This window comes from Mesoplodon densirostris, chromosome 1 (assembly GCF_025265405.1).
Source record: "Mesoplodon densirostris isolate mMesDen1 chromosome 1, mMesDen1 primary haplotype, whole genome shotgun sequence".
Classification (NCBI taxonomy): domain Eukaryota; kingdom Metazoa; phylum Chordata; class Mammalia; order Artiodactyla; family Ziphiidae; genus Mesoplodon; species Mesoplodon densirostris.
Window position 1 is genome coordinate 132719848 of NC_082661.1, and position 22412 is coordinate 132742259.

The 22412-nt window shown below is 32.7% G+C and overlaps 1 protein-coding gene across 1 annotated transcript in view; it reads left to right on the forward strand.

The window, feature by feature from the left end:
• The window catches only part of UBA6 (ubiquitin like modifier activating enzyme 6), a 92211-nt gene that overhangs the window by 49682 nt on the left and 20117 nt on the right, over positions 1 to 22412 (forward strand). Inside the window, exons 10-20 of the mRNA XM_060108982.1 lie at positions 5289 to 5392; positions 6701 to 6763; positions 7703 to 7779; positions 8267 to 8333; positions 11716 to 11859; positions 13317 to 13384; positions 14097 to 14175; positions 15299 to 15379; positions 18832 to 18909; positions 20458 to 20639; positions 22198 to 22303. Of these exons, the coding sequence (XP_059964965.1) occupies positions 5289 to 5392; positions 6701 to 6763; positions 7703 to 7779; positions 8267 to 8333; positions 11716 to 11859; positions 13317 to 13384; positions 14097 to 14175; positions 15299 to 15379; positions 18832 to 18909; positions 20458 to 20639; positions 22198 to 22303 (1049 nt within the window). The remainder of the gene's footprint in view (positions 1 to 5288; positions 5393 to 6700; positions 6764 to 7702; positions 7780 to 8266; positions 8334 to 11715; positions 11860 to 13316; positions 13385 to 14096; positions 14176 to 15298; positions 15380 to 18831; positions 18910 to 20457; positions 20640 to 22197; positions 22304 to 22412) is intronic.

A 22412-nucleotide genomic window follows, 5' to 3' on the forward strand; every position in this document is an offset into this window, starting at 1 on the left:
GGAGTGGAAGAAGAGGAGCAGGTTTTGGAGAGAGATAATGAGTACAGTCTAGGCTTGTTGGGTGAGGTGATAGTGAAGTATTCAAGTGAAGATACATGTTTTTGTTCAGTGGCTTGGATAAAGGGATGAATGGACGTTACTACAGGCAGATTAGTGGATTTATTGGCAAGAAGCTGCAGGAATCTGTTTTGTCAGTGGACTGAGATGAAATCATGACCCAAAGGAGAGGTAAGGTGGTAGGGCCAGAGATTTGAGGAGAGTAAACATTTTAAAAAATCATCAGGCTTCATTTAGGGCCCATTTGAAGTTGAAAATAATGAACTTATAGCAGCGTTACTCTGCGTAGTTTGTGATTTTCCTCCAGCCATGTTTAAAAGAGTTAAAGACATTTCCAGATGTCATGTAACTCAGACAGCATGTTTAAACCTGTTCAGTTGAGAGTGACTCAGTTTTATCTTTAGGGCATCTAAAAGTTTATATATATATATATATATATATATATATATATATATAAAATTAGTTTCTGCTTTATAACAAAGTGAATCAGTTATACATATACATCTGTTCCCATATCCCTTCCCTCTTGGGTCTCCCTCCCTCCCACCCTCCCTATCCCACCCCTCCAGGCGGTCATAAAGCACCGAGCTGATCTCCCTGTGCTATGGGGCTGCTTCCCACTATCTATCTACCTTACGTTTGGTAGTGTATATATGTCCATGCCTCTCTCTCGCTTTGTCACAGCTTACCTTTCCCCCTCCCCATATCCTCAAGTCCATTCTCAAGTAGGTCTGTGTCTTTATTCCTGTTTTACCCCTAGGTTCTTCATGACATTTTTTTTCTTAAATTCCATATATATGTGTTAGCATACGGTATTTGTCTTTCTCTTTCTGACTGACTTCACTCTGTATGACAGACTCTAGGTCTATCCACCTCATTACAAATAGCTCAGTTTCGTTTCTTTTTATGGCTGAGTAATATTCCATTGTATATATGTGCCACATCTTCTTTATCCATTCATCCGATGATGGACACTTAGATTGTTTCCATATCCGGGCTATTGTGAATAGAGCTGCAATGAACATTTTGGTACATGTCTCTTTTTGAATTATGGTTTTCTCAGGGTATATGCCCAGTACTGGGATTGCTGGGTCATATGGTAGTTCTATTTGTAGTTTTTTAAGGAACCTCCATACTGTTCTCCATAGTGGCTGTATCAATTTACATTCCCACCAACAGTGCAAGAGAGTTCCCTTTTCTCCACACCCTCTCCAGCATTTATTGTTTGTAGATTTTTTGATGATGGCCATTCTGACTGCTGTGAGGTGATACCTCATTGTAGTTTTGATTTGCATTTCTCTAATGATTGGTGATGTTCAGCATTCTTTCATGTGTTTGTTGGCAGTCTGTATATCTTCTTTGGAGAAATGTCTATTTAGGTCTTCTGCCCATTTTTGGATTGGGTTGTTTGTTTTTTTTTGCTATTGAGCTGCATGAGCTGCTTATAAATTTTGGAGATTAATCCTTTGTCAGTTGCTTCATTTCCAAATATTTTCTCCCATTCTGAGGGTTGTCTTTTGGTCTTATTTATGGTTTCCTTTGCTGTGCAAAAGCTTTTAAGTTTCATTAGGTCCCATTTGTTTATTTTTGTTTTTATTTCCATTTCTCTAGGAGGTGGGTCCAAAAGGATCTTGCTGTGATTTATGTCATAGAGTGTTCTGCCTATGTTTTCCTCTAAGAGTTCGATAGTTTCTGGCCTTACATTTAGGTCTTTAATCCATTTTGAGCTTATTTTTGTGTATGGTGTTAGGGAATGATCTAATCTCATACTTTTACATGTCCCTGTCCAGTTTTCCCAGCACCACTTATTGAAGAGGCTATCCTTTCTCCACTGTATATTCCTGCCTCCTTTATCAAAGATAAGGTGACCATATCTGTGTGGGTTTATCTCTGGGCTTTCTATCCTGTTCCATTGATCTATCTTTCTGTTTTTGTGCCAGTACCACACTGTCTTGATTACTGTAGCTTTGTAGTATAGTCTGAAGTCAGGGAGCCTGATTCCTCCAGCTCTGTTTTTCGTTCTCAAGATTGCTTTGGCTATTCGGGGTCTTTTGTTTTGCCAAACAAATTTTGAAATTTTTTGTTCTAGTTCTGTGAAAAATGCCAGTGGTAGTTTGATAGGGATTGCATTGAATCTGTAGATTGCTTTGGGTAGTAGAGTCATTTTCACAATATTGATTCTTCTGATTCAGGAGCATGGTATATCTCTCCATCTATTTGGATCATCTTTAATTTCTTTCATCAGTGTCTTATAATTTTCTACATACAGGTCTTTTGTCTCCTTAGGTAGGTTTATTCCTAGATATTTTATTCTTTTTGTTGCAATGGTAAATGGGAGTGTTTTCTTGATTTCACTTTCAGATTTTTCATCATTAGTGTACAGGAATGCAAGAGATTTCTGTGCATTAATTTTGTATCCTGCTACTTTACCAAATTCATTGATTAGCTCCAGTACTTTTCTGGTAGCATCTTTAGGATTCTCTATGTATAGTATCATGTCATCTGCAAACAGTGACAGCTTTACTTCTTCTTTTCCCATTTGGATTCCTTTTATTTCCTTTTCTTCTCTGATTGCTGTGGCTAAAACTTCCGAAACTAAGTTGAATAAGAGTGGTGAGAGTGGGCAGCCTTGTCTTGTTCCTGATCTTAGTGGAAATGGTTTCAGTTTTTCAACATTGAGGACGATGTTGGCTGTGGGTTTGTCATATACGGCCTTTATTATGTTGAGGAAAGTTCCCTCTATGCCTACTTTCTAAAAGTATATTTATGTGATTAGTGTATAAACTAGTAAATGGATTACTTTTATTTTTCTTTTAATGATAAGATGGATCCTTAGGAGAGAAAAAAAAAATCAGTCCCTATTACAAACTCTTTATACGAAAACAACTTTGGATCTATATTTAAGAATCTTTGGGGACTTCCCTGGTGGCACAATGGTTGAGACTCTTCTCCCAGTGCAGGGGACCAGGGTTCGATCCCTGGTCAGGGAACTAGATCCCACATGCCTGCCGCAACTAAAAGTTTGCATGCCACAACTAGGGAGCCCACGAGCTGCAACTAAGGAGCCCACGAGCCACAACTAAGGAGCCCACCTGCTGCAACTAAGACCCGGCGCAACCAAATAAATAAATAAATAAATATTTTAAAAAAATCTTTGGTAACATAACTGTTGGATTATGTTTACCAGACTATATCTAAATATGTAAAATACAGATTCAGATCACTGATATTAAAGAATTTTTATCTGTTTTTGCATAAATTGACTCAACTAACTATTTAGGATTATCCTTTGTTGTGTTGGGGGCCATGCAGTGGTGGATTGTGGCGCTGGATCTGAATCTTGAGGCTATATGTATATATTAACAGGAGAGGCCACTGGATATCAAGGAATGAAAATAAAACCCACATTTTGTACCAAAAATTATTTGGGCAGAGTGAGAATATTTGAATAGGGTAGCAGTTTATGAAACTTTTTTTTCTTAACATTTATAAGTTGGTACTTGCTGCTCTGAAGTAATTTTCTGTTATTTGAAAAACATTTTTAAATAGCTAAAACAATATATGCTTATTCTAGATATATATATGTATATATGTTTAGGTAGAGTTAAAAATGAGTACTAGTTCAGACCTCCCCTCTACTCCAGAAGTAGCAGCAGCTAAGTTTGATGTTTACTCTGCTGACCTTTTCTGTCTACTTAATATATAAACCTTGTTTATTTAATTTAATTTTGTGAATAAGCAAATCGTTCAAAAACAATAAAAGGGGGACTTCCCTGGTGGCACTGTGGTTAAGGTCCGCCTGCCAATGCAGGGGACACGGGTTCAATCCCCTATCCGGGAGGATACCACATGCCACGGAGCAACTAAGCCCATGCACCACAAGTGCTAAGCCTGCACTCTAGAGCCTGCGAGCCACAACTACTGAGCCCACATTGCCACAACTAGTGAAACCTGCACACCTGGAGCCTGTGCTCTGCAACAAGACAAGCCACCGCAATGAGAAGCCCGTGCAACAGAATGAAGAATAGACCCACTCACCGCAACTAGAGAAAGAAAGCCCATGCACGACGAAGACCCAATGCAGCCAAAAATAAATTAATTAATTAATTTTAAAAAAATAGAAGGCAAATCTTTATAGTGAAAACTTTATTGCCCACCTATGGCTCCCACTCATTCTTACCTGTCCACTATTCTTAGTTTATTGTGTGCCCTTCCAGGTTTCCTTATGCATTTTTACGTGCAAGGTAACATATTATGACTAGAGCTGCCCTTTGCCTTTTCATTAAACTAAACATCTAGATGGTCCTTTCACATCAGTAGTTGTAGAATAGTCTCATGTATGATTGAAAATGGTATAGTATAATTTTGATTTGCATTTTACATTTTATGAATGAGATTATGTATCTTTTATTAAGTTTTAAAGCTATTTCTTTTTCCTTTAATGTAAATCATCTGTCCTTTGCCCACTTTCTCATTGAGTTGTTATTTTTCCCCAGAACTCCTAATATGTAGGGCATATTTGCTGAGTTTTTTTTTTTTTAATATGAGTCACAAAAATTTTTTTCTAGTTTGGCATTTGACTTTGCTTGTGATGGCTCTATGTGTATATGATGTCAAAGCTTCCAATTTTTTCTTTTGCGTCATAATTAGGAAAGCCTTCCTTACTGCAAAGTTTTAAAGAAACTTTTCTCCTGTGCTCTTATCTAATAATTTTTTGTCATCTTTTTTGGTATTTAAAACTTTTATCCATTTGGAATACTTTCCCAGATGGCTTTTTTTCCAAAAGGTGTATTGAGTATCTTTTCTTTGCTGGTTTGAGATACCACCTTAATTGTGGGTCTGTTACTGAAGAATCTATTCTGTTTGTTTGCCTGTCTATTCATGAGCCAGTATCATACTATTTTAATTATTATGAACTATATATATAAAAAGTATCAGTATATTAATTATTGAGTCTTTATAAAGTATTTTAATATCTAATAATAAGCACCTCTCATACCCTTTTTTTCCTTCCAAGTTTTCTTGGCCATTTTTTCTTAAGTCCTTATATTTGTTTGGGAAAAATAATCTGTCTAGCTCCGCACACTTCCACCCACCACCAAATAAAATGATTTATACTGAGATATTCTTAATTTTGTAAACTATGAAAAAATAACATCTTTATGATGATAAATCTTCAAATTTAAATACTTATATCAGTATGTAATGGTTTTCTTTTTTCCTCCTTTTAGTGGTATCACCATTTTCTTTTACCATTGGTGATACTAGAGAACTGGAACCTTATTTACATGGAGGGATAGCTGTTCAAGTTAAGACTCCTAAAACATTCTGCTTTGTAAGTATTTTTTTTTCTGATTAAAAAAATGTTTCTTTACAGGAGAATGGCAGGGAGAAAAAAGCAATAAAAGTAATTCAAAGGCTGAACAGATTTTGTTTTTTAATTTGTACCCACTTTCAGGAAAATGGAATCAATCTATGGAAATAAACTGATAGCAGCAAAAGAATTTACAGCTACAATACCCATCCATATAGTTCACAAAGGAACTACTCCTTTGTGAATCATCAAAGAGTTGATTATACTTCTTATAATTACTTCCTAAGACAAAAGATGTAACTAATATATATTTGAAAGATTTAATAAGCATTGATTCAGCATATGTTCTGTTTTATTATTCAGTTATTTACATTTTTGAAGTAAAAGGAATATTTTATTTATCATATTTGTTAATCCAGGTTTTAAAATTTTTAATTTTTTGGATTTCAAGAAATAGTGTAATATGTTAGAAATGTTAAATAATTCCCATAAACTGGCATTGAAAGGAAAGGTAAGTATCTGTATAAAGAGAATGTAGAGGCTACTTGTATCAAGGAACCAAGGTGCCTCTTGCTGCTTAAATCCTTAGGCCACTTCTCAGTATAAGCTGTCTAATACGTCTCTGTTTTTTCTTGGAAATTCTCAAGGTTTGAACTTGACTGCCTTTTCTTTTCCAGAGCAATTATTAACTAAAGTCCTCTACAAGGTTTTGTTCAAGCCAAAGTTAGAGCTAAACAGATTAAAATGCTACAGCTAGTCAGATCTGCTATAGGAGGATTTGTGCATTACTTCCTCTTGCCATTTACCCCAATTTTTAGTTATGCTTCAGGTAAATTTCAGATTGGGTTTGGTTTTTTTGGGGGGCAGAGGTGGTGGTGGAGTGTTGGTTGGGTTTTTTGGCCTTGGTGTGTTCTTTGCTCCACACAGAAAATTTTAACTGGGTATTTATTCAAGTTATGTCAGGCATAACGATTCCTGATAACTTGGTATCAAAAAAATATGGTAGCTCTTTGACTAAGATTGTAGATTTTTTCGAGTATACAAATGTTTTTACCAATTCTTCCCAAATTTACTATTTGGAGCAGGTTATCTAGTTGCATGTAACATTAAAAAAAATAAAGTGTGATAATATGAAAAGGAGTAACCAGTGAATGGTAGCTATTTTATATTTCAGTTAAAACATATTAGCCCAACCTTATTTATTTCAGACCTTTGGGAGGGAGCCACTGCTTTCAGTGCTCTGTGTAGTTTGTCAAGTAGTCATGTGCTTGCTCCGAAGTAATAGTGGATTTTTTTCTGTTGTTTGTTTTGTTTGTTTTTTTCTGTTAGGAACCGTTAGAGAAGCAGATAAAACATCCAAAGTGCCTTATTGCGGATTTTAGCAAACCTGAGGTAAATAAATGCTTTGCAGGTTTGAGAAAGGCAGGTGGGGATTGGTAAGAGATTATGAAGATTTCTGTCAGACTGTTGGATTTTTAAAAAATAAAAGTCGTATTCATGTATCTAGAACTGATGCCCAGGGATTAAAAATAGGAATTTATATAATGGAAATGTTAGAATAATAGGAAAAAGGTTCACATTTATAATGATATACCAGGTTTGATAGTGTAAAGGTGGTTTCATTAATTTATGCAAAGGTGATCATATTAAAAGATTTTCTGAACCATGTAGAGTTTTATATAATACATAGTTCTTCCTTAAAAACCTTGGAAGCATTTATTCTGTTTTTTTTTAAATCACTGGATCAGTTTTGTAGCAGTGAATGTATTTGTGATAAGTAAAGAATTATATTCAATATTAACAGTTTCCAAATTTGTAAAGGTTAATAAAGAAAAGGAATTCGGTGCTCTTGTACAGACATTTTGTATCCTTTGTTCAGTTGGTAATACTTTATTTCATATGGATAACCTAATAAAAACTAGTTATAAAGCCTGGGATTAAAACTTGGGCTTCCCTGGTGGCGCAGTGGTTGAGAGTCCGCCTGCCAATGCAGGGGATGCAGGTTCGTGCCCTGGTCTGGGAAGATCCCACATGCCGCGGAGCGGCTGGGCCCGTGAGCCATGGCCGCTGAGCCTGCGCATCCGGAGCCTGTGCACCGCAACGGGAGAGGCCACAACAGGGAAAAAAAAACTTAGATCTTTGTTTAAATATAGCTTTATGACCTTGAAGTCAAGTCTCATCTTCCTTATCTGTTATATAAAGATAAAAAATAGTAATCAAATACATTTATTATAATGATTAAATTAAATAATGTCTTAAAAGCATTAGCACAGTGCCTGACACATATTACACACTCAATAAATATTGACCAAATTTTAATGTTCTAAATAGGCACCTTTAGAGATTCACTCAGCCATGCTTGCCTTGGACCAGTTTCAGGAGAACTATAGTCGCAAGCCAAATACTGGGTAATGTTCTTTGTTTGAAATAACTTTTTTTTTTTTTTGTAATACTACTAGATACACCAAACTGTATAAACACTTCTGACCTGGTCTTTTTTCTGGTAGGAGTGGAGAGATCAATTTATAAAAATGAAGTTATACTAAATAAGAATTTTCCCAGTTTGAAGTCTTCAAAAGCTATAACTTTTTAAAATAAAAAATCTGAGTTATTAAATTATGGATCCGCTATAGAATTTTTTACCTCCTCGTATTGTTGCAAAAAGTTTTTGCCATGTATATTTAAAACTAAACATTATTTATATACTGTTCTTAGGTGAGCATGATTTTGAAGTAATTTTGAAGTAATGTATTTATAAACCAGTTACCTTAAAGTCAGTAAGCACTCTGTAATCCACAGTTTTCAACACATTTCTTAAATTTCAGTTTTGAATATGACCTACTGTTTATAGCAGTTGAGAACATTGAAATTGGGGTGTTTTATTTTGAATCCTAGATGCCAACAAGATTCAGAAGAGTTGTTGAAACTAGCAACATCTATAAGTGAAACCTTGGAAGAGCAGGTGAATGTTCAAAGTTATGGCCATCAAAAATTATGTAACATATAAATCTATATATTACTGTTCTCTTATCCTGAAAATTCTAGTTTTGCTACTTATTGACTCTGTGACAGTAAGCAAGTTACTTGACATTATTGTACTTCAGTTTTTCAAATCTTTGCCTGGTTTTTAATTAGGTTGTTTTCTTATTAATTGAGAGCATTCTTTATATTATCTGGAAATTAGTCCTTTATCAGACACACATTTTACAGATATTTTCTTCCAGTCTGTGAATTGTCTTTTCATTTTACTATCAATACAGTGTCTTTTGAGGAGCACAGGTTTTTAATTTTGCTAAAGTTCAGTTTATCAGTTTTTCTTTTTTATGGTTTGTGCCCTTTTTTAACTCAAAATCATAAAGCTTTTCCCCTGTATTTTCTTCTAGAAGGTTTATTGTTTTGTGAGTTTATATTTCTATGCCATACAAAGTATAGATCGTGTACATGACTATACATTTTGAACTCACTGTGTACAGTTTTGTACTTTTATTAATTTGTTTTTTTCTATCTTGCCAGGCATAGATCAAGGTTAATTTTTTTGTGTATGAATATCCAATAATTCTAGCCCATTTATTGAAAAGACAGTTTTTTCTTTATTCAGTTTTTTTGGCATCTTTGTCAGAAATTTATTGACCACATATGTGTAGGGCTCTTTCTGAACTCAATATTTTCTTCCATTGGTTGTTTGTATCCTTTTGCTAGTACCGTCCTATTTTGATTACTGTAGCTTTATAGTAACACTTGAAATCAGGTTTAGTCGCTGGTGCATTTCTCAGAAGGAGCTTAGAATTAACTGTGTTCCCTGAGTTCTTAACACATTTCAAATTTTTTCTGTAACCTTTATGCTTGAAAGGAGCCTGGCTGAAAGTAAAATTCAAGGCTGTTAACTTTCTTCCTTGATATCTTGCTTTGTATCTTATACTTGAGAAATACGATGTCAGCTTACTTTTCTTACTTTTTATAAATAATCTGGTCTTTTTGCCTTGGGGCCCTGTGTATTTTTTTCTTCTGTGTATTTTTTCATCTGTGAAATCTAATAGTTTTACCAAGTTATAACTCAAGATTGATCATTCAGTCAATTTTTCTGGGTATACCATGAGCCCATTTTGATTCATAGATTCATATTTTCTTTTATTTATTTATTTTTCCCCTTTGGGGAAGGTGGAATGGATCATTTTGGTTCTTAGTTATTAAATTTCTGATTCAAGGTGGGGTTTTTTGTGTTTGTTTTCCACACCTCCAAGTGTTTGTTGATATATAATTCACTCAGTCAAATTTACTCTGCCTTGTAATTAGTTTGGGGGAGAAATTTTCAGTACTAAAATGTTTTGATTCCAATTTTCTGTCTCCTTTTTACATCTGCTTTGTTTGGTAAACTGATTTTTCTGTATATGCTTTTGGACAGGGTAAGGGTTTTGGGTGCTTTTTCAGATTTCTATTTCTAGAGCCCCTCTTCCTCTTCTCTTCCTGAAAAGGAGTTTCTTTAATAGGTGATTTTTTTTTAATTAAAAAAATTTTTTTGGTGGATACGTGTTGATATATCTTGTGGATCTCTTTGATTTCTGCCAAATCCTACTTAACTTCCTCTCTTACTTCCTTTTTTAGCCTTCTCTGTCAAGGGATATCTCCCCCTTTCTATTTACATCATTCTCCCCAGGGAAGTTCTTTCACCATAGCCACTGCTGAGATCTGCCAGACTTCATACATGTTCAGTATTTTTTGCACTTAGTATGGGCCTTCTGTTTTCTCAGGATGATTTTGACTGTGCTTTGTCACATTAGGCCTTTCATTCTCTTTTCTGTGATTACACGCTTCCTGTTCTCTGTTCAGGCTTGCAGCAATATGAAGTCCAGAAGTAGTTCATTTGGGGTTTGGTGTTTGTTTTTCTATTTACAGGCAATTTAAAGTTCGTATTTTCTGTTTCTTAGTAATGCTGAAGCCCTGCCACTGGTTTATTTCTCTTCTTGTGGATATGTATCATCTTTTGGAGACCGTGTGGAGAAATTCAGATATAGGCCTTAGTCATTATCCTAGGGTGATGAAAAACTCCCCAGATTTGGATGTTTGTTTATTAAAAAATATAAAATCTTGTAAGATACTGTAACCTAATGGTAAGAATAGAGTTGGAGAGTTGGGCTTTTTAGGTTCAGATCCTGGTTTCACCACTTACTAGCAGTAAAATCTTGAGTAAATTACTTAATCTTTCAAAGTCTCAGTTTTCTAATTTGTATGATAGAAATTATATTTCCTAGGATTATTTTGAAGATTATATGTGGACTTAATATACAACTCAAAATAGATGCTCAATCAAATTACCAGCTTCTATTAGCATTCTTGTCATTGTTTTTAATAATATCAGTACCACCAATATCTCTGCATCCAGAAATGCCACATCTTAAATGAAATTGTAATCTGAGTTGAGTTTAGTGCTAAATAGTTGTAAAATAGTGAGATATAGAAAATTGAAATGGAGTGGGTGGAATGTGAGTAGATAGTAACCTCTTTTTGTATCATAGATATCTTTGATAATGTAATAAAAGCCTTCCTTCTTCCCCTAAATGTACAAGTACTGTTATTTTACATAGAATTTCAAGAGATAAATTGAGCCCTACTTGGATCCTAGGTTAAGATTCTAGTTACTGATGTTGAAAGGACAGGAAGAGAAAGAGAAGCCAGAGCTCATGAAGAGATCTTTGTGACAAATAAGAAATTGTGCTAAAATAATAGCTCCAAAATCCAGTTCTCCATTTTTTCCTTAAAAATACTAATAAATTTTATTTTGAGAAACATCATTTCAGTTTAAGTATGATAATGAGAACTTTGTGACGATTGGCTCTTAGATTTGTACACAAAAGTGCGATTACTCTCAATTTTTTTCCTAAACTGCCTTTTCCAACAATGTATTGCCTCATTTTTTACAGTTTTACTTTTTATTTGCCACTTCAAGCACAAATGATAGCTCATCATTTTTTATGGGTCATTTTTTTTTTCATTTATGTAGGTGCAAGGTTTTTCCATAGTTTTCATTAAAGCATGTTTTTTTAAAATTCTGGTTGTTTGTCCGACATCACGGTAGATAATCCAGTTAATTCTAAATTGTTCCCTAGCATAACATAAAGAGTAAAGAAGCAAAATTGGGCAGGTACTGGAAATGAAATATACTGCTTAAGGTAACTGACATGGAATTGGATCTTTTATTATGAGATTGGGACTGTTTTTTAGGACTTAAAAACTATTAGGGAAATTGAGTAGCTCTTTTAGAAGTTAAGGTATAATTATTTATTGAAATTTTGAGTATACCACGTGAATACTGTAAAGATTATTGTCTTTCATGGCTTGTGTTTCAGCCTGAAGTAAATTATGACATTGTGCGTTGGCTCTCTTGGACTGCCCAAGGCTTTTTACCCCCACTTGCTGCAGCAGTAGGAGGTGTTGCCAGCCAAGAAGTATTGAAAGCTGTGACAGGAAAGTTTTCTCCTTTGTGCCAGTGGGTTAGTTCTCTATTTTAATATTTTTTTGTACTTAAGGTTGAATTATTCACCCATATAATGAATGTCTGTTATGAATTATAACATAGTATTAATTAATATATTATAAAAGCAACCTTAAATTATTTTTTGATGCATGAGTCAGGTGTGATGTGCCACCAAAACTTAATTCTGTAATGGAAACTGACAAGATCATTTGTTGAGGCTACTGGCATGTAACCCAGAGTTGCATTCTAGGATGTACTTCCCTCACTTGTGAGAATGAAGGAATTTTCACTCTTATATTCCTTATATATAAGGAATTTTCTTATCCTTATATTTAGTTTCCACTACTGTTAGTTTAGCAGTCACATGCTTTCAGGACTCCTGAACTGTTCCATGGAGTCTTTTGGCATCATGAATCTTCAGATTCCCTAATTTCTAGGTATAAACTTCTAAAGGTGGAAAGCATCGGAATGGTAAAAGTTTGAGAACTATATAGGGTAAAAACATCACAAGATGGAAAAACCCTGGTTTCTATTACCAGAAGGAATAATTGGCAAAGTGTATCAAAGGATGCTCTTCAGGCCCTTTATTTTTTTTTTTAAATTTTAAACATTTGAATATAACATTGATCTTGTTCATTATGTTTTAAAAAGTTTAAATTTAGCTTTAATAATTAAAATTTGTAAATTTATTATAGATGCTATTAATTAATATTACTTTGCTGCTGGATTATTTGGTTTATTTTAGCACAGTGTACAAGTTCAATTATAAATGTCTGGTTTAGACATAACTATTAGCAGCATGGGTAATATAAATTATGTTATTAATATAGATTCTATGTTATAATTAAATAACCATTTATTCATGTTCATGGTGATGTTTACGTTTTTTAGCCATATAAGTTACTTAAAATGAAAATGAGAATGAGACTCAGGGTTTTTTTTCATTAAGCTGAACTAATTCTGTTTGATATTATTTTAAATGCTGAAATTGTGGCTTCCTAGACCATTTCCTCTGTAGTGTATGTAATAATTACAGACGACATAGTTTCCAAGTTGGAAATTAAATATGGACTAGGTACTTTCCTATCAAAAGTAAACAGATTATTCAAATGTAGCTGAAATTGAATGAAGCTTCCAGAAGTTTTTATGTAGTTATAAAAAATAGATTTGGAGGTGAAATTTCCTTTTGTTTGTTAATAATAGAATATATCATCTGTAAGATGGCTAAATGACATGAATCAAATTATGTATTTTTACAGTTCCTCCAGATTTAACCATTGTTTCAATGAAAGAATGTAAGGAATGTTTATTGCAAAAGAAACAATTATATTTTTTAATCCATTATTTTACTCTGAAGCAGCATGTTTATCATTGTTTTCTTTAATGATCTTTAAATAACTACAGAAGATAATTACTTTTTCTAGCAATTTAGTTTTCTACATAGTAAGTTATGTTTTTATCTTCTACTTTAAGTTATATATTGAAGCAGCAGATATTGTCGAATCCCTAGGCAAACCTGAACGTGAAGAATTTCTCCCACGGTAATACTGACCTTTTTGTTGCTTTTTTCTTAGTTGTGTGTTTATAAGAAGGAACTAGATTAAGAGTTTTTGTGCAAACATGTATTTGTTCTAGATGTCTTTTCTCCTAGCTCACTTCTGCAGTCATTTCTTCTCTACTTAGAGATTGTGTCATAATAATGCAGTATCTCTTTACCACTTTATAAATAATGAATATAAAGTGTTAAATTTATATCATGAGAATGGTTAGGTTTCAAAACACCATTCTGATTTTAGATGAAAACAATTGCTACCTGCAGCTTTTATTTATATCAGTCATTCTTTACCTTTTGGGTCACATATCTCTTTGATAAAAAATCTGATAAAAGCTTATGAATTCATTCTCCCAAAAATACACATAACCCAAAGTTCTGCCTTCAATTTAAGTGGGTTAACAACTTCAAAGCCCAACCATAGTCTTCTCTACAAACCTTTATTAAAAATCCCTGCCTTAAAATTTTTTTTCCAGATAAACTAAAGTGACCTTTGCTTAAGTCATTAGGACTTAGAATATTAAGTCAAATGAAAAAAAGAAGCAACTGATTTCTTTATGAAGTTTCTTCTCTTTCAAATAAGATAATTTATCTGTTAGTTTGGAAGAAACTCATTAAATTGGTACTAGCAGCAATGAAACTAATCTTAATAATGTTTTTTTATGCCATTCTATTTTCTTGGTTTATATTGTTTTCTACAGAGGAGATAGATATGATGCCTTACGAGCCTGCATTGGAGACACTTTGTGTCGGAAGCTACAAAATTTGAATATCTTTTTAGTAAGTAGGAATAATAATGAGAATAAATAGTACAGTCAAACTGCTATTGTATATCAAGTTAATTTATTAAAGAAAATTTGAGTACAGTTTTTAACATAGTAGACATTCAGGAAATGTTTAAAACGGGAATTTGTAAACTGTACCTGCAGACCAAATCCATCCTGCTGCCTGTTTTTATAAATAAAGTTTCAGGAGAACACAGCCAAGCCCATTTATTCAAATATTGTCTATGGCTTCTTTCATACTATAATAGTGGAGCTGAGTGGTTGTGAAAAAGACCATATTGCTTACAAAGCTGAAAACATTCACTGTCTGGCCCTTTATAGAAGACGTTTGCCAACCCATCATCTAGAGAATTAGTACATGTAAAGTTAAAATACGAGTATAATAGTTTTGAACATTAAATGATTTTCTAGAAATACATTAAAAATTGTGGGGTTTGGGTTTTTTTTTGTTTTTTCTTACCAAATGTAGGAATATGTAGGTGGATCTATCTTTCTTAAATGTCTTAGTGCATTGGCAGGGAAGCTCTCCCCAATAGCATAAGATGACTTCTCCTGCCACTTATTTTTTTTAATTATTATAATCAGTCCTAAAAGTACTACTGATTTTTATTATTCATTTTTTAAATAATATTTTGAAAATCAGCAGTATTCTTAAGCTTTTACCTGCATGTAGAATCTCTTATTAGTTTTTACTTAAAAGTCTTAGAATAGTTATATTCATCAAATGAGTTTAGAAAATTGTGTATAAACAATCTTTTTAATTGTAATGTTGCACTGTTTCATGCTGTTTGTTTCCATCTTATATAAAAAATGAGTTCAAACTTTGGCTTTTGTGTGGAATATTAAAATGTCTTCTTTTTAAAGTAATTATAAATATTATGCTTTTCCTTCTATGATTTATACATTTTTTTAAATTGAGATACTTATAATGATATCATGAACCATTAAATATTTTAAAGTAAAATGATTTTTAAGTTACTTTAAAAGTTCAAATTATTTTTAAAAGTATGTATTTATTGTAACTTAGCATTTGAAGAAAATTAACATGAAATTGCTCTTTAGTAAGTAGATGTTTTAATTTTATTTAATCTGATACCTTTTATTTTTCCTCTCCATAGGTAGGATGTGGAGCCATAGGCTGTGAAATGTTAAAAAATTTTGCTTTGCTAGGTGTTGGCACAGGCAAAGAGAAGGGAATGGTAAGATATAAATCCTTGAGAGTTAAAAGTTTATATTTCTTTTGCTGCCCAGTTTTGAATCATGTTTGACTGCATGGATCTGAAGTATTGATTTTTGAGGATAGGGCCACTAGGCTAGAAATTGGAAGATTCTGATTCTACCCTGACCATTTTTCAAAATTTATGTGACCTTGTGACAAATAACTTGAGTTCTCTGCTCCTCAGTTTCTTTCTTTAGTATTGTGAAACTGTTATCTGTACTACTTGCCTCATAATGTAATTATGAAGATCAAATGTGAAAGGGCTTTTCAAACAATAAAGCACATTAATACTGTTATTTCTATTAGATACTACTTATTATTAAATAAATATTTAGGATGGGAGAAGCTAACATTAGAAAGTTGCAGAGTACTCAGATATTGTTTCAATTGGTAAGTATCAAAAGAAGAGTGAGTAGCGTAAACTTTGGTATACAATATAAATTCTTAAGATGATAAATGTCAGTTAACTGGAAAGCCATGTCATATATTTAAATAAAAATGTATTTCATTGATGCTGTTTGCCTTTAAGATGTACACTACAGTGGTGATGTCATAGATTTATCATGGTGACTAATAGTGAGTAATTAAATGACTAAAATTTATTTAATAGTTCACATTTTATAGTTTATTAAACTTACTCTCACAGGTACAGGCAGATGTCCTACAGTTATATTATTCCTGCTCAGCATTTCCTAAATTGTTTTCCACAAATGACTATTAGTTCTGGTAGTTTTTAAAGTATTTCTTAAAAAAAATCCTTGGTTACACAAGTTTGGATATCACCTCCTTTACTCCTTGGAAATTCATAATACATATCAGCATATAAAAGTCAGGAAAAGAACTATAGTAAATAAACCTACTTACTTCAGGTAACAAAACAAGGTAAGTTAATGTGGACAGATTTCTAGCCTACTGCAAATGCATAGTCTTGCTGTATAAATTATTATTTTTTGAAGTGTTTACATATGTAGCCAAACTAACTAGAAGGAAGGAAAGAAAAATCCCCAGGTTCCAGGAACCAAGAGGGAAATTAATTCCTGAGCTAAAAGCTGTGGTGACTCACAAGTGTTTCTGTCTTGAACGTATGTCCAATACATTAACTAGAAAGAAAGTCATTTGTGAGAAATCATAACTCAGAGCTGCACCACACTGGTGTATGGGGTCCAAAATTATATCATATAAAAACTTCAAGAAGAGAAATGAATATAACAAATTTAGGGCCGTTGAAACCTCTGATTAAAACAAATGCAAAACCACATCATGGTGATACTTACACACTGAGAGTACATAGGACTATGCAGAGAAATCAACATCCATTCAAGACAATTCACAATGAAAAATGACAGTCTACTAGAAAAAGGTACCACCTGGAAGAATCAGCAAATGAAAATAGAAGAATTAACTCTGTAAGAACTATAGATAATAGGAGTGCTACAGATAACAGAACAAACAAACTGTAAAGTTAAAAATGACCAAAGACATAGAAAGAGGAATGGAAACATGAGGAAAAGGCACTGGAATTTTCACAAAAAGCCAAGGAAGAATTTTTGTATAATCAGTGAACTTAAAATTCAAATATAGCTGAAGTGAGAATTGATGAAAAGAAGATAAATACCCAAAATATAGTATAGAAAGATTCTTTTTTTTTTACACGAAAGAGGATACATTTGCATGGTCCAACATAAGTGTAGTAGAATTTCCAGAGAGAGTAAAGATAAGGGAGAAGAAGTAATGTATTCCAAGGATAAAGACAAGTTTCCAGAGTTGAAGAGACAAGTGTGTTCAGATTGAAAAGGTAAACTAATCCCAAACAAATCAAAAGCAAAGATAAAAAGAGAGATTATTTAGTAGACTTCTCATCAGCAATAAATGCACACCTGAAGATAGAGAAGCATATCTTCATAGTGCAAGGGATTATCAACCCTAGATTTCTATACCCAGCTAAATTATCTAAGAGAAAAAAAAAGATAATTGACTAGTAAAATGATGAAAGATTACTGCTTATTCTCACTGAAAGAACTATGGATTAATATAGGAAATGTGTGAAGCAAGGGTAAGTAGAGGCATTTATCAACATTCTTAGATTTAAATAAGCATTAATTTTTAAAACCTTTAATTAAAATATTGACCAGTTTGGGGGTGGGCTGGTTAAGAATAAGTAAAATATTCATTGATATCATGGGAGATAGAAGGGAGAGTTCAAATATCCTCCAGTTGTTCAGGAGGAAGATGGAGATTTTAATTTTAGATCTTAAGTCACATGTACATGTTAAAATTTTGAATATCACCACATAAAAATAGAGATTTAACTTCCAAATCAGTTCAGTGAGGGGTTGACGGCATTGAGGGAGGATTAGAATCAAGAATACTTGATACAATCCAGTAGAAGAACAACAAGAACCAAAAAAAGTGGATAAAAAGTAGGGTTGGGGGAGGTAGAAGAAAAAGCTTTTTAATCAGTAATCACAATAAGTATACGTTGATTAAGCTTTTTCTTAAAGGACATTTTCTGTGCTTTTTTTTTTTCCCCATTTCAAAAAGATACCCTCTAACACGTAATTACAAAGAACTGTTGAAAACAAAACAAACAAACAAAAATATATATATACACATATCTATATATATACATATATATGTATATATATATCGGAAATGTCAGCTAAAAGAAAGTGAATGTGTTTGTGAATACAAATCAACACACTCTGAGAAGTACTGCTTCTAGTGAAATCTTTTACAAATACTAGCTTAAGTGGCAAATGCATTATGAGTACTTTTTAGATTATCTTAGATCTGTTTACTTTAATCTTGCATCCTTTAGTATGGGGGTCTGCAAACTTTTTCTTAACCAGATTGTAACTGTTCTAGGCTTGTGGATCTTAAGGCTCTGTCACAGCTGCTGAGCTCTGCCATTGCAGTATGAAAACAGCCATAAAGTGGCGTGACAGTGTTCAGTAAAATTTATTTACAAAAACAGGCAGCCTGCCTGCACTGTAGTTTGTAGACCTCTGCTTTAGCAAGAGCTTTCAAATTGAAACATGCAGGCTTCTTTTCCAATCAATTGAGATTGAGAATAAATATGTATAGAAAGAAGAGCTAACTCCTCTATGGCTAATCCATTACGTTTCTAAAATGTGATAGTGATGTTAAACCTTTATTTTGTTATGAATAGTTAAAAAAAAGTTTTGAGTAGGAGTTGCAGTTGGTTTCAGCTGTTTTGTTTGACATGTTCCTATGCTAAACATTGTCATTAAATATAAGTATAAAAACAGTAGTATTGGTAACCAGTTTTGGAGTATTTGTATTCTTATAACTTTCACCAGACAAAATAATTTAGAATAGCTTGTGGGAGTTCTTTTAGTCATTCAGAGAAAAGCAAAGTAGATTTAAATTTATCTCTTATGTAATTTCAGCCATTTTTTTCCTCGGTATTAGGTTACAGTAACAGATCCTGACTTGATAGAAAAATCCAACTTGAATAGACAGTTCCTATTTCGTCCTCATCACATACAGGTGTGTTGTTATACTGTTTCAAATTTGAATCATCTATTCTGTTATACAAAAAAGAAGAGAGTTTCCTTTTTATAAACAGAAAATGGTGCTTGAACAAGCATAGTATCTTCTTTATTTTATTAGAATCTCTCAAATATCAAATAATGGGAATGACCATAGAGAAAATATATAGTTATTTTTTAATATAAAAATTAGTTTTTGCATTGATTTTGGGTATTAAAATCTGAGTTGTGAATGATGGGCAGTATTTTTTTCATTTTATAATCAAGATGTATCTATGTATTTAATTTTAGAAACATCTTAGGATATAAAAACAGGTTCCCTAATTTGAAGTTTTTATAGATGACAGATTTGGTACTGTCTTTTTTATTAACCTTTATTACAAAACAGGTAAAGTTTGAGAATTTTTTGCTCTTTTGATCTTGTTTGATTACTTAACATCCCTTTTTATCATAAAATAATTCTTATTTTCAGTCTTTTTTATGGAGGTCCAAATATGTAAGTCAGTAAAAGAAACAATTTAGTCAGTCAAGCAAATTTGCTCTTTAGAATTTTTTTTCACTTTGTTGTTCTATAACTCATTGAGAATCTTAGTAAAACTAAGAAATGTCATGAACAGAAAAGTAATTAAAGCATACTTTTCTATAGTTATATAGTAGCATAGTTAACTGAATGACCTCACCTATCCAAATACAAAGAACTAAGTAACAGGGTCTCTCATGAACTAAAATTTATGTGATAAGATTCATTCACTGACCTCTGTGCATTTTACTTATAAAAGAACTATTAAAGCCTGTTTGTTTTACACTTCTAACCAAGTTTACAGTTTGTATGTATGAATGCTAATAGCACCAAGAAGTAAAAACATGTCCGTCTAACAATATGAGAAGAGACAGATACCATTAAAACTAAATGGATTCGTTCAAGCTGAATGATCTATAGATACTTAGTGTCAGAGCCAGTACTCCCAAATAAACTATGATAGCACCTGAAAGGACACCAGTGATTTAAAAATGATCACTAACTCTAAAAGAAAAGAAAGAGTACTCTTTTTATAAAACTGAAACATATATAATAATTTTTTAAATATTTCCATCCAGAAATGGTAAAAATTTTTTAAACATTTTAGTACCAAAATATTGATATTAAGTTACCATACCTCTGAGAGTTCATATTCTGTAGAACTTGGATTTCTAATATTGTACTGAATGTGTTCTCATTTTTTTTCTAGGCACTTGCTCGATTCAAACCTCATTGCTAGGGAAAAATGTACTTTTAGTTAGACTTTTAACTAATATTTTAAGAATTACAGAACACTTAGCTATAAAATAGAGATTATTTACATTTTTATTAGTAGTGTATGAATTATTAATTCTAATGTGCATTACTAAATGCAGCATGACCACAATGAATGTAATTTCCACAAATTAAAAATGAAAACTGATCTCATTACATTATTCTTCATATAAAAAATGTTTTAAGTTCAGTCATGGCCTATTTTTCCTGTTTACCATTTATTTCTTCTGTTTTTATATGTTATTTGTTTAGAAACCTAAAAGCTATACTGCCGCTGATGCAACCCTGAAAATAAATCCTCAATTAAAGATAGATGCACACTTGAACAAAGTATGTCCAGCCACTGAGGTGATTTACAATGATGAGTTCTATACTAAGCAGGATATAATTATTACAGCATTAGATAATGTGGAAACCAGGAGATATGTAGACAGGTATGTTCTTGAAATTCAGGTTCATAGAAATTGTCTTTCTTTTGTTTTCACTTCATTTCTCATACCTATTTATTGAAAAGTTACTGGATTTTCTGATTATTCTTTGTGTTCCTATTATAGTTCTCCTCAAACCCAAGCCTTTTGATGATTTCCCATTAGAGACAGGATAAAATTTAAAATCTTTAAAATGGCCTAAATGTTTTTCATAGAGTATCTGCCACCTGTCCACCACTCCAGTTTAAAATTTACTATTTCTCCCTGGCTCCCCTTATTCTAGCCACACATTCTTTCTTTCAGTTCGTACAGTGGGGGCATCTAACACTTTTCACCTCAGGGACTTGTACATGATCTCCTTCAACCTCAGGAAGTTATGTTTATCTTGTTCTAAAACTCCTGACACCAAATCTGCCTACTTACTCTTCACTTCCTTTAGTTTTTTCTCTCATCCTTTCATTTTCAACCTAAATGTCTTTATTCAAACAGACTTTCTTTAACCCCTGAATTCTAAATTAGATCCTCCTAAGATAATCTTTCACAGCACTCATTTTTCCTTCATAGCACTTATTTTTTATTGAATGCACATTTATTTAATATTTGTTTCCTCACTAAATCATTTATTCAGTTATTATTTGTTTTCCCATCACTCTGCCCTCAGTGCCCAATACATGGTGTCATTCAGTAAATATTTGTTAAATAAGTAGATGAATAAATTACTATGATGTATATACCTTACATAATCTTTCTTATATCCTTGTGTGACTCTCTAACATTAGGGTGCTAAAGCAGATTATTAGCAGGAAAATTTACCAGTTGAGAGTACAGTGGAAAGTTTGTAAACTTGAGCAGAGAAAGGCAAAAAAGAAACTTTAAGAAATTAAAGTGTGTTGAATATAGGTATCATAAGTATTGAGAAAGAAAGTTTGGGATGAAGAAAATGTTGAAAAGATATAGTGAGGTAGAACCTATAGTCGGAAAATAAACCAAAGAAGAAATAGAAAACAAGAAAAGAAAGGGTAACACATTAATTAAGAGTTAACCCAGAGGAAAAAAAGTTGAAGCCCAAAATTTGATAGGAGTTTTTTTTGTTTTTTCTTTTTTCTTATTGAAGTATAGTTGATTTACAATGTTGTGGCAGTCTCTGCTGTACAGCAGTGACTCAGTTGTACACATAGAGACATTCTTTTTTTATATTCTTTTCCATTATGGTTTATCATAGGATATTGAATATAGTTCCTTGTGCTACACACGAGGAACTTGTTTATCCATTCTGTGTAGGAGTTTTAGAACAAGATAAATGTAATGTGTCTTGTTCTAAAACTACCAAACTTTGGGAATGGAAGGTAGAGACAAAAATTGCTAGGGTAAGCAACAAAGTTTGTGGGAGGAAGGGGATGGTAATAATAAATGGGTTGTTTGGTGGTCATGTATCTGTTTCCTAAAGTGTTATATCTAAGAAGTGATCAACATGTGAAATGGTCAGTAGAAATTGGTAAGTTGTCCTCTGCTTACATTGTTACTGCTCACTTTTATGTTTGTTACCTATTTTCTTTTCACATAGCCGTTGCTTAGCAAATCTACGGCCCCTCTTAGATTCTGGAACAATGGGCACTAAGGGACACACTGAAGTTATTGTACCTCATTTAACTGAATCCTATAATAGTCATGTAAGTAAACCAGTTTTTTAAAGTAAATATCTCTTATATCATCATTTTTATATCTCATGGTTTATTTCTCTTCATTACTCAGAAAATTTGGTTTAGCATTCCTAATCCC